Source organism: Schistocerca piceifrons, chromosome 2, assembly GCF_021461385.2.
Source record: "Schistocerca piceifrons isolate TAMUIC-IGC-003096 chromosome 2, iqSchPice1.1, whole genome shotgun sequence".
Lineage (NCBI taxonomy): Eukaryota > Metazoa > Arthropoda > Insecta > Orthoptera > Acrididae > Schistocerca > Schistocerca piceifrons.
This window is the reverse complement of record NC_060139.1, coordinates 261,672,052-261,685,321: the sequence shown is the minus strand read 5'-3', so window position 1 is coordinate 261,685,321 and position 13,270 is coordinate 261,672,052. Positions and strand designations below refer to the sequence as shown.

Below are 13,270 nucleotides of genomic sequence, written 5' to 3'. Positions count from 1 at the left end.
ACCTTTGGCAGGTCCAGGGAGAGCAATATGACGGAGGCGGAGGTGTGGCAGGGCCTGGAGAGGCTGCGGCAGCTGGTGGCGCCCCGGCCAGAGGGCGAGCCGGATGCGGATCAGCGCAGGCTGGCGGCAGAGATGCAGGGGCTGCTCGACTCCAGGGGAATCACCGTCGAGGCCGCCATCAGACAGGTCAGGCAGCTGCCCCATCCTGGGCTCAACACAGCGGGTCTTGCACTGTGGGGCACGATGTCACCACACTGTAGAGTCTTGTGGCAGAGTTTCTCTCACTCACCAAGTATTACAAGCCTTAAATAATAAGATATCGCTAATTGCTATGTTTCTTGCTTTTTGCCAAGCCGTTCCATTGCATAGCTCAGGCATGGGCAACATCCGGTGACCTGTGGGCCTGATTCACATACTTACTTAAGCTCGCAGGGTAGCTTGTCATGTGATGCAACAGCAGCGCTCCTAGCGCATAAAGTCAAAACTATTATGTAACATTAAGGGGGGACGTACATGAAAATGACCAAATTTGTGAAAAAAATTTTATTGGCTCTTCATTTACTACATGGTATTGAAATTTCAATTACCAAATATTACGTTCCAATTCCGCTTCTAAGGGGGAAAAAAATAATAATTTGTAATAGCTTGCACAGGGCGACGCCCCCCCATCTTGGTCTTCATCCTCTCGTATATCTATTTATACTGCGTTTTTTTCCAGTTTTGTGCAGTCACAATGCAGGGAACGTTTGTGTACTACATCAAGAAGGCTGTGGAATAATATCTCTGCCGCTGGTTTTATATTCTTTGATTTATAGCGTTTGTTTACGAGTGTTTGTTTGGAATACATTTTTACGAAAGTTGTAAGTAGACTTGTTATTATATTTTGCAGCATGCCGCGTTCTAGTAAGGTGTTTAAAAAGGTTAGAAAGTGTCAAGCTTCTCGATGTAGTAAAGACAACTTGAAAACCAGCCCCATAATAACAAATGGAAACGATACTTCAACCAAGAAAGCGAGTGCTTCGAGAAGGAAAATTGACAGCTGTCAATCACTTGATGATTGTGGCTCAGACACTCAAGCTACTAGTGGTTTTAGGCTTATTGATTTGAAAATACTATCTGATATTATATCATCTGCTTGTGTATGTGCTGACTGTGGTGCAAAAAGTTTGAGATTATATGACGAAGAAAACAGAATTGGAATAGTGTGTATGTTGCATCTTACTTGTGAAAGCTGTCATTCAGACACTGCTTTTAGAACTTCGGCATCAAGTAACCGGATATATGAAGCAAATATGCGTTTAATATATGGCATGAGATGTTTGGGCATAGGCAGGGAAGGTACCAGACTGTTTTGTGGGATCATGAACATGCCACAACCAAGTGCTAGGTACACCACTGGAAATAAAACACTGCTAAGTGCTCTTCAAGAGGAAGTGGAAGAAAACTTGAAGTCCTCTGCAAAGGAAGCTGTGAAGATGAATAGTGAACTAAAGACAGAAGCAGATAACACGCCAGACACCGATTTGTGTGTGTCATGTGATGGAACGTGGATGAAGCGTGGACATACATCACTGTATGGAGTATCATCTGTCATTAGTGTTGATACTGGAAAAATTCTTGACGTTCAGGTAATGAGCAAATATTGCTATAGCTGTGTACTCGGAAAGAGAGCTGGTGAAGTGGAAGAAAATAAGTGGCAGGTTGAACACAAGAAAGTGTGCTGTAGAAATTATTCTGGTTCTAGTGGTGGAATGGAACCTGCAGCTATGAAACTTATGTTCCATCGAAGTGTGGAAAAGTACGGTGTTAGATACACAAAATACCTTGGTGATGGTGACTCCAGCTCCTTCAAAACTGTTTTGGAAAGTGAACCTTATGGTCCCCATTGTGCTATAGAAAAGTTGGAATGTGTTGGACATGTGCAAAAACGAATGGGAGGCAGACTTTTAAAATTGAAACGTGAATTGAAGGGCAGGAAACTTGAGGATGGAAAACTTTTAGGTGGTCCCAACAGACTCACAGACAAAGAAATTCATTCTTTACAAGTGTACTATGGCAAGGCAATAAGGGACAACAGTGGAAATTTGAATAACATCCAGAAGGCTGTGTGGTCTATTTATTTTCATAAACTATCCACAGATGACAAACCTGTACATAATTTGTGTGACATATCGTGGTGCAAATTCAAGCAGGCTGAGCGTGATGGCATGAACTATTCACACAAGCACAGTTTACCTGTGGCTGTTTTAAGTGCTATAAAACCAACATTTAGGTGTTTAGCAGAGCCAGACCTCCTACGAAAGTGTGTGCATGGAAAGACACAAAACCCTAATGAAAGTTACAACTCACTGATTTGGAAACGTTGCCCAAAAACAACATTTGTTTCAACAATTATTGTTGAAATTGCTGCATATGATGCTTGTTTAGTTTTTAACAATGGTAATCTTGGAAGAATAAAAACTCTACAGAGGCTAGGATTTCATCCAGGAGCTTTCACCTATTCAATATTGAAGGACATCGATGACAAAAGAGTTGCTGCGGCTGATATTACAGCCAATAAAATTGAACAGCAGGTTAACCAAAGAAGACAAGCAAAGAAGAGACTGCTTGCAGATGAAGAGGAGTATGCATATGGCTTGCACTAGTTCACACAGAGACGGTAAGACCTAATACAAACACTATCAAATCATTGATTCAGTTTTCCCGTAACTTACATTTTTATAACTTTATGTACCTTTTTCTCAAAAACCACAAAAGGTAGAGAAGTGAAATTTGGTATATGACTAGTCAGTACTATAGTGAAAAATTCTGTGGAAGGAATTTTCATTTAATAAAATAGTAAGGTATTTATGGTAGAAAATATTCCTTAAATTTGATATATTATTTTTCAGGGAAATTGGGAGACCCGTAAAAACTGAACAAAAGAAGATATAAAAATTCTGCTCCACAGAGTTTTGTAATTATTTGGTATGAAAGTGTGTACAAAAATTCATTAACATTGCTCTCACAGTTTTCTCAAAAAAGGAACATTTGTAATTACATTGTTGAAAAAAAATTAATTGTTAATAATTAAAGATGTAAAAGGTCAATAAAAATGAAAATTTAGGTTCATATGCGCATAACATTTCTTAATAACTGTACCAAATTTGGATTGATTATCTTAAAAAATTAGAGTTTTATAAAATACTTTTAAAATTACTGCAGTTTCGTGTACGTCCCCCCTTAATGTACAAGGTGTCCCAGAAATGTTCTGACAAACTTCGAGGGGTTCTAGAGGGTGCTTTGAGGATCGAATCGAGGACAGGAACCCATCTCCAGAAACGTCATTCAACACTGCTTCACAGTGTCGAAATTATAGGCTCCGGCGCCTTCAGCAGTGAATGTGACTTTGTACACTGATGGACGAAACGTCTCACAATGTTATTCATTATTTTGTGAACGCGACTAATTGTTACTGTCGCCACTGCAGAAGATGGAGCAAGCTGTTGTGTAGAAAGGCCTTGTGTCCTGGGAATGTGATGCTTTGTTTCCTCAGTGGATGACGGTTTCATACATGGGATTCCTCTGCAGTTTGTTTTTCTCCTGGAACCCTCTAAAATTTCAAATGTTTCTCGGTAAACGCAACAAAAATAAACTGCAGATGGAACCCCATATCCGAAACCGTCATCCACCGATGCAAGAGACCATCGCTTTCAAAGGAGACAAGGCCTGTCTACCCAGCAGCTGTCTACATCTTCTCCACTGGTGATCGTGGCAATCAGTTGCGGTCACTGAATAACAAACAACACAGAGGCATTCCGCATTTGGTCCATCAGCATACGAAGTCACGTTTGCTGCCGAAGGGGGTGGCCTAATGGCAGACAAAATGGCTCTAAGCACTATGGGACTTAACATCTGGGGTCATCAGACTTAGAGCTACTTAAACCTAACTAACCTAAGGACTTCACACACATCCAAGCCCAAGGCAGGATTCGAACCTGCGACCGTAGCAGCAGTGCGGTTCTGGGCTGAAGCGCCTAGAACCTAATGGCAGACACCGGCGTCTATAACTCGGACGTTCTGTAGCGTCATTGGATGACGTTTCTGTCTGTTTGCTTATCTGAGTATTAATGTGTTTGCGTACAATGCAGTGTGCCCGAGTTCGACTCCCGGCTGAGTTCGAGATTTCCTCTGCTCGTGGACTGGTGTTCTGTTATCATCATCATCATCGTATCATCACTGGCACGCAAGTCGCCTAATGTAACGCCACCTGAAATAAGAGTTGCACTCGGCGTCCGAACTTCCTCGGATGGGGCCTCCGGGCCAACAGCGCCACACGATCATTTCATTTCATTTTTTCTGGATACAGGCTCTTATCCTCTATTTTTTTCTCAAGACACACTCTACGACTTCTCGAAGTTTGTGGCAACATCTCTGGGACACCATTTATTCAGGGTAACGCACTGATATAAATGGCACCTCTTTCCCGCACGTCACGCCAACAAATTATGCTCTGAAACTCGCGTTTTTGAGAGTACTTTCATGTTCACCATATCTTCAGGTGTTTACACTTCTTTATGTGTCGTGAACATTATTTCTTTACCTACAACATTTTACAATACCCGTCTTGAAGATTTTCCTTGCAAAATTCTGCAATGCCGTTAGTAAAGAAACAGTGTTCACGACACGTAAATAAACATAAACATCTGAAGATGGTGGTATTTTGAAACGTCATCAGGGAAAAATAAACGTATGTAACTACAAGTGACTGCAGTTAATTCACTACAAATTATTTTCAGTTTCAACAGTTTCAGTTTCTAATACATCAACAAGAATTATTTACTAACTTAATATAAGGAAGAGTAGAAAAAAAATACGGCAATGAGACAGGTAGTATGTCTGCAAGGAAACAGCAGTAACTTCGCGATTTTTGGCCACAAGCAGGTCACTGGAGTTTTTGAAGCTTACTGTGTTAATAACCACGAACATTATTAGCAAGCATGTTTTAAATATTTGTGCAAAAATACATTTTGACACCTGATTGCATCGGTATGGATAGTTTCTGTAACACTAAATACATTAAGCCATCATTTCTTTGTAAATTTTAGAAAGTGTAAAAGCCTAACTCACCCGAACTTAACATGTATCGACTGTGTCATACAGAAACCAAACCGAATTGCGAATTTCCGAAAATGTGTCCCAGACATAGTATAATGTGAGCGCCCTAATATATCTTCCGTGCACCAAATTGAAACGAATTGCCGGCCACAACAGGCGAACAAACTACCAGCTCCCGATCCATGCCATAGATCAGGTTACTCTCTTAGAAAAATTTACTGTAACTTTTAACATTCATAGCTTTACACACAACATGTTTCAACCATGCTTAACAAAACGTTTTGCTGAATAATTCAAATAATGTAGGTAAGAGAGTAAGTTATAACGACTGTGGAGAAATCACAAAGTGATTCCCACAAGGTTCAATTTTTGGTCCACTCCTTTACTTTACATACGTGAATGACCTCACAAAAAATCCCATTAGAGCGAAAGTACCAGAAGAGATTTTTAATGGTTTTTCAATGATTATTTATTCATGTAGTTTACACCCTCATTGGAGCACTAAAATCAAATATCATACTACAGCATCTACGATGGATAAGTTTAGATTTTTGCAATCAACAGTTTCTTCCTTTCACAAAACCTCTTCATTTGGAGTGATGTGGCAGCTTGTTCTTCTGCAGATACAATATACTTCTTCCATTGTGATGTTTTGAATGTCAGTTGTATGTACTTGTTCTTCAGAAGCAGCTTCTCTCATCTATGTTCAACTTGATGTCTGGTAATGTTCAGTTCATTCAGATCCACTTGTTCTTTTTTAAACTAGATATTTTTTGCCCTACTTTTCCAAAAGTAGTCAAAAAGCTGTTCGGGAGCCTAGTATTCAGTGAGTAAGGAATGTGGGCAAAAAATGTAACTCGTCTTTTTTGCATCCTATCAACAATAGCTTTACTTTCTTGGTAAAACACCGAATTGGGTAAGAGTCTCCACTGACCATTAACTCGATGTTTTTTTATTGATAATCGTTAGGAGTATTGTGCTGCTAACTTTCTGCAATTTGTCAGCTGTTGCTTGAGTGTTTAGTTTAAATAGTGTTTCAGTTGCTTATCTTACCTTCAGTTTAACGACAGAGGAATAATGCCGAAGTTTAGCATTTATTTAAAGAGACCATTTTTTGTAAGTTGACCACGTAGTTCTCTGTGCTTGTTGTAGTTTTAATGTTCTACTATCTCTTGATGCTCTTTCATCCCAAGTTATAAAATCATGAAGAAATTTAAACTTTTGTACCACCTTAATTTTTTGAGCAATACCTATTATGATACGGGATGTGTCATCAGGTATGCGTTATTTCCGTCTTCTCAAAAGAAATTTGCAATCTAATCTTTGCCATTCACCGTTCTACTTCTTCTGTCTGAAATCTTGCTCCATCGATACTGTTTGCTAACAATACCAAATCATCTGAAAATGCAAGACAGTTAAGTAGAATCGTTCTCACAGTCATAGCAGATGGTGGACATATCTTGTTCCATTCGCAAATGATTTTCTCCCGCACGTAGTTAACGCTAATGGAGACAATCCATCACCTAGTTGAAGTCCAGTTCCAATCTCAAAAGGTCAGAGAATTCCTTTTCTGAACCTTGGTTTAGATTTCGTATTTTGAATGATGACTGTAGTGAGGTTGATTAGTTTCTGATGTAAAACAAATTCTGTAAGGATAGACAGAGATTCACGACACATACTAGCACAGACATTCTTAAAATCAACGAAGGTAATCCCTAGCTCCTGACCCTTTGGTATGTCTTTATCCATTTAAGACTAATAATTTGATCTCTTGTAATGTAGCAGATTACACAGGCCAACGATGGAAAAACTTTTTTGCGGAAAATACCTTATTCTTATGTTTTTTTTAACGTGGGAAATCCAAATATGATACTTAACAAAAATATCACCCACCTTTTCTTCACATTTTACAGTTAAATTTATTAAATTAAGCGATTTTTAAAGAATTTAACAGCTTTTATATAGTTAAAATAATTTAAAAATGAGGTGTAATGAATGTAGAAGACGTTGGTATCACTGCTGAAAAACATTTGCTGGCAAAAAAAGGTCGATTCTATTTTTGTGTTAACAGATGGTGTTTCGTTCACTGTCAGCCTAACCTCACTTTCCTGTTTCCTGTACATGTGCTCAGTACAATGTCTAATCGTTGTTGTAAGAACTCTGCTGACAATTTTTGTTATATTTGTGGTGAATTTGTGATTAAAAAACACCGAAGAAACGTTACAGACTTTTTGAAAAAGGTTTATCTATCATACTTTGGATCCAAACGTGATGGTCAAGATAAAACTTCGGCGCTGCATAAGGTATGTTATGTGTGTGTTGATCTGAGAAAATGGCCCAAAAAGGAGAAAAAAGCCTTTACATTTGCTGTTCCTATGATGTGGAGGGAGCCAAGAAATCATTCCGATGATTGCTACTTTTGCAGTGTTAATATTACTGGTCCTAATTCGAAAAAACAAGAAGGTAATAAGCTACCCTAACCTTCCGTCTGCCATCCGACCAGTAGGGCATGGTGTAGATGTGCCAGTTCGTGAATCACCAGATGATTTAAATTGTATTCCAGCAGAAGTATTTTCTGATGTACAATCTGATTTACATGAACCAGATGGTGATGAATTCCATTGCAATACATAAAGTCTAGAGCCCAAATTGTTTACTAAGACCGAGCTTCGATTTGGTTAGGGATCTGGGCTTAACGAAAGAAAAAGCTGAATTGCTTGGCTCTAGATTGAAAGAAAAGAACTTATTGGCAGTTGTAACCAGCATATACGCGTACAGAGAGAGAGAGCAGCAATTTTCCAAGTTTTTTCAACAAGAAGGTGATTTAGTTTACTGCTTAGACATTCCCAGTCTGATGAATGGGTTTGGTATTGAATACAAAAGGAACATTGGAGGCTGTTTATTGATTCAACCAAAACTAGTTTAAAGGCTGTTTTGTAACACAATGGTGACATGTATGCATATATACCTGTTGTACATTCTGTACATATGAAATAACGCTATGAAAGCCTAGAAATAGTGCTAAATAAAATAGACTATTTTGCTCATGGTTCGATGATATATGGCGATCTAAAAGTAAGATTCATGTTCCTTGTTCAGCCAGGTAGCTTTACCAGATTTCCATGTTTCTTGTGTGAATGGGACAGTAGGGCTAGGGATCAACACTGGTGCAGAAAGAACTAGCCTGTGAGGGAGTCTTTAAAACCTGATGAGAAGAACATTCTACGCAAAAACCTTGTAGATACAAAAAAAAGGAACTCCTATCACCAATACATATAAATTTAGGCCTAATGAAACAGTTTGTAAAGGCTTTGTCTAAAGATGGACCATGTTTTAAGTATCTCTGCCAAACGTTTCCACACCTTTCAGAAGCTAAACTAAAAGAAGGCGTCTTTGTCGGACTTGACATTAGGAAATTGATGTTTGATGTTAACTTTGAATCCACAATGACCTTAAATGAGAAAGAATCATGGGTATTATTCAAGAAAGTCGTTATAAAGTTCTTAGGACATAAAAAAGACCAGGAATATGTTTCTATTAGAGCTACAATGTTAAGTAAGTTTAAAACTTTAGGATGTTTAATGAGGAAAATTCACTTTTTACACAGGCACCTTGATTACTTCCCAGACAATATGGGAGATGTTAGTAAGGAGCAAGAAGAGCAAATGATGCAAAAAGGGGAAAAGAAGTCCGAGTCCGAGAATGTTTCTGTGAACATTTCAACGGACAAGGACCCTTTCAGAGCAGCATAGATTCGTAAACCACAGCAACAAGTAGTTGAAAATTAAACAAATGAACCGCATTATTTATCGTGTATATGCTGTTTTCTAAGTAGTGTATTTCTCTACTGTAACTGCTGTTGCAATTGAACTACAACAATTACGCTGACTGAAAGTTTACATGATCTTATGTCTGTTACGATGGGGTGGGTTGGTCTCTCACTATCCTTTAAACAATCAGTACGCCTAACTGGATAGGTTTCAGGTTGTCTCTCCCTTAACTCTGCTATGGGAGATACTGATTTAGCCGACAAAATCAGCGTGGACGAAAATTCGACTAAATACCTACCACGCAAAGGCCACGTGACTCCAGTCCCTAGGCAGTAGCTGATAGTTAAACTATCGACCGTTCGGGATTGTTGCATGACTCGTTTGAAAAAAATGTCTAAAATTTCAAGTTGGTTTATCGTTTCTAAAACACGGAAAATGGCTATCGAGTCCGTATTTAATATTCCGACATCAATTATGCAACGTTAGTGACTGTCTCTGTTACAAGTTCACACCCGAAAGCAGCCAGAAGGTATTTAGTGCGAGCTGATATTTTTAATGTCCTAAACAGTCACTGACCCACGACTGCTAGTGAGTTGACACATTCAGTCGTTCTGTAGACCTCTTGTGAAGAAGTGCTCGCCATACTGTCTCGTAATCTGCACGAAACACGTCACGCAGATTTTATATACGACATGAAATGTTCACACGCGAAAATTTTCTAAAATAAACCACTCACAAAGCTCAAACTTGCACGAAATATTCAGTACTATAGTCGCTTTTCGTCAACGACGCGAGAACCGATCAAACTTGCGAATTTATTAATTTTGGAACAAATTTGATCAGCGCAGTTTAACATAGGCATTTACCAGAAGACGGCCCCAGAGCTACTCTCTCGACTCATAGCTGAGGCTCAAAGCTGGAAAATGCTGAATTCCTATTGGCTTGTATGTTAAGCAGTCAATCAGATCATCTCGCGTACTTCTTTACTCGCGGTATTTCTAGTATCAGCCAATCAGATTACCACAAGTACTTAAGACTAGAAATCTCGGTATTCCAGGAGAAACTAAATAAAATTTGGTGAAAACAAAATATGATTCCTTTCCACAAAATAAATTACTGATCAACTCACTCGGACATACATCACAAATTCCCCCATTGCACAACAACCTTCTCATGCATACATTTACGTAGTTTTAATAAAATATCACAGTCTCCTTTTACATATGTCCTCCATTCGCTCACTTTCTATCTCTCCAAAAGACTCACACATCCAAAACACGTTGAAATAACAATTTTCCAAAGTACTATTAATTACGTTAGAAATCTATGTAATGAAACTAAAGAAAATTCCAGAAAATTATATTACACAAACATATCCTCTTCGTTATAGTTTCAGTTGATACTATACATCTACATCTACATGGATACTCTGCAAATCACATTTAGGTGCCTGGCAGAGGGTTCATCGAACCACCTTCACAATTCTCTATTATTACAATCTCGTACAGCGCGCGGGAAGAATTAACATCTATATCTTTCCGTACGAGCTCTGATTTCCCTTGTTTTATCTTTGTGATCGTACCTCCCTATGTAAGTCTGTGTCAACAAAACATCTTCGCATTCGGAGGAGAAAGTTGGTGATTGGAATTTCGTGAGAAGATTCCGTCGCAACGAAAAACGCCTTTCTTTTAATGATGTCCATCCCAAATCCTGCATCATTTCTGTGATACTCTCTCCCACATTTCGCGATAATTCAAAACGTGCTACCTTTCTTTGAACTTTTTCGATGTACTCAGGCAGTCCTATCTGGTAAGGGTCCCACACCGTGCAACAGTATTCCAAAAGGGTACGGACAAGTGTAGTGTAGGCAGTCTCCTTAGTAGGTCTGTTACATTTTCTAAGTGTCCTGCCAATGAAACGCAGTCTTTGGTTAGCCTTCCCCAGAACATTTTCTGTGTGTTCCTTACAATTTAAATTGTTCGTAATTGTAATACCTAGGTATTTAGTTGAATTTACGGCTTTTAGAATAGACTGATTTATCGTGTAACCGAAGTTTAACGCATCCACTCATGTGGATGACCTCACACTTTTCGTTATTTAGTGTTAACTGCCACTTTTCGCACCATTCCGATATTTCTTCTAAATCGTTTTGCAGTTTGTTTTGATCTTCTGATGACTTTATTAGTCGATAAACGACAGCGTCATCTGCTAACAACCGGAGACGGCTGCTCAGATTGTCTCCCAAATCGTTTATATAGATAAAGAACAGCAAAGGGCCTGTAACACTACCTTGGGGAACGCCAGAAATCACTTCTATTTTACTCGATGACTTTCCGCCAATTACAACGAACTGTGACCTCTATGACAGGAAATCACAGACCCAGTCACATAACTGAGACGATATTCCATAAGCACGCAATTTCACTATGAGCCGCTTGTGTGGTACAGTGTGAAAAGCCTTCCGAAAATCCAGAAATACCGAATCGATCTGAAATCCCTTGCCAATAGCACTCAGCACTTCATGTGAATAAAGAGCTACTTGTGTTTCACAAGAACGATGTTTTCTAAACCCATGTTGACTGTGTGTCAACTTCGAGGCCATTCATTACGTTCGAACACAATATATGTTCTAAAATCCTTCTGCATATCGACGTTAACGATGTGGCCTGTAATTTAGTGGAATACTCCTACTACCTTTCTTGAATATTGGTGTGGCCTGTGCAACTTTCCAGTCTTTAGGTACGGATCTTTCGTCGAGCGAACGGTTGTATATGATTCTTAAGTATGGAGCTCCGACGATATTTACTTCTACGTTACTCATGTTGGCAGTTGCAGTTATAGATGCATACATTAGAGTCCCTAACTCAGATTCACAATAACAGCACGGTTGTTGTGTTTTAGTAAAAATTCATATCTGCGAAAGCATTGAAGTTATGATTTGAAATTTTAACAATATGGTTGTATTATCCAGAGAGTTTCATATACTAAGAGTGAAAAAGATAGATTAATATTTAATAGTACAGTCGAAACCCGATTAACTGTCATCTTCGTGACGGTTGAGCGAATAGACGGATAACAGAAACACTGTATTCCCCCAAAACATAACCTCAATCAATTATTTTATGTATAGATACATATCACTCTCACTGTAATATAATAATATTTCGGAGGGAAAACAAATTAACCACGATTGTAATAACAAATAAAACTATTTATTACATGATAAAAACATCCGTACAGTAGCTACAAAAGTTGCAAAATACGTAATGTACAGTACTGTACTGTACTATAAACTTACAGGTGAAATAGTTTATCTAGCTAGGAAATAGTCAGACAATTTCTTCTGCCTTTTTGATGTTCGAGCTTTCACCGCGGCAATATTTCGTATTTTTCGGAGCAGTAGTGCCTGCGTTGCTTTAGCCTCTTCTTGACTTTCAAACCATTCTATACACTTGGACAGCTTTGTTTCGGCCTCTGAATGGCTAATAGTTTGTTTTTCTTCATGGTTTGAACACTCGTCTTCATCAGCCCCTTCTTCTTCTTCTTCTTCTTCTTCTTTGGTGGCACTTACGCTGGCAACAACTTCATCACTCAAAATTTGAAAACCCCCGTCCACTTTGTCACACTCTAACCACTCTGATACTTCTTCTGACGTCAAATTTGTGCTGATTTGTAAATTATTGCACAAATTGACCATCTCGTCAACTGTCACACACTCAGGTTCCTCGGATTCTTCACCTCCAGGTTGAGGCCAAAGTTTATTCCAGCCGTTCTTGAGATTTGAAACTGACAAATCACTCCATGCGCTGGCAACATTGAAAATGGCATCTTTAATACTGTAAGACTTCCAAAACTGTTTTACAGATGTTGATTCATCAGATGAGAGCAAACTTTCGATAAATATTTTTCTATAACGACGTTTCATGTTTCCGATGATTCCCTGATCGATGGGCTGTATAAGTGAAGTTGTGTTTGCCGTAAGGAAGAGACATGTTATGTTGCCGTCATCAATTTTCATTTCACAAGTAGGGTGCATTGGGGCATTGACTAATAGCAATATCGCTTTCTGTGGCAACTTTTTTCAGCTAAATGTGCTCTAACTTGAGGTACAAATTGTTTGTGAAACCAGTCAGAAACAATTGATTGATCCATCCAAGCACTCTTCTGGGCGTAGTATTGTGCAGGGAGAGCATTCAAATTCAAATTCTTGAATGACGATGTTTTCTTGATTTCCCAGTCACAAGTAGGGGTAGCCTATGATTGATGAAGTCCTAAAACAACACGTTTACGTTTTTCAGACATTTTATCAAGTCACTGTATCACACACACCTGCACTAAATACGGTAGTGTAAAATATTAGTCAATAAAGCTTATTCAAGTGGAAAACACGTAACACGGCACAG

General features: G+C 38.8%; 1 protein-coding gene across 1 annotated transcript in view; it reads left to right on the top strand.

Annotated features, from left to right (window-relative positions):
- The window catches only part of LOC124775312 (sodium channel protein Nach-like), a 206,659-nt gene that overhangs the window by 69,475 nt on the left and 123,914 nt on the right, over nucleotides 1–13,270 (top strand). The window contains exon 5 of the mRNA XM_047250147.1: nucleotides 12–186. Coding sequence (XP_047106103.1) covers nucleotides 12–186 — 175 coding nt within the window. The remainder of the gene's footprint in view (nucleotides 1–11; nucleotides 187–13,270) is intronic.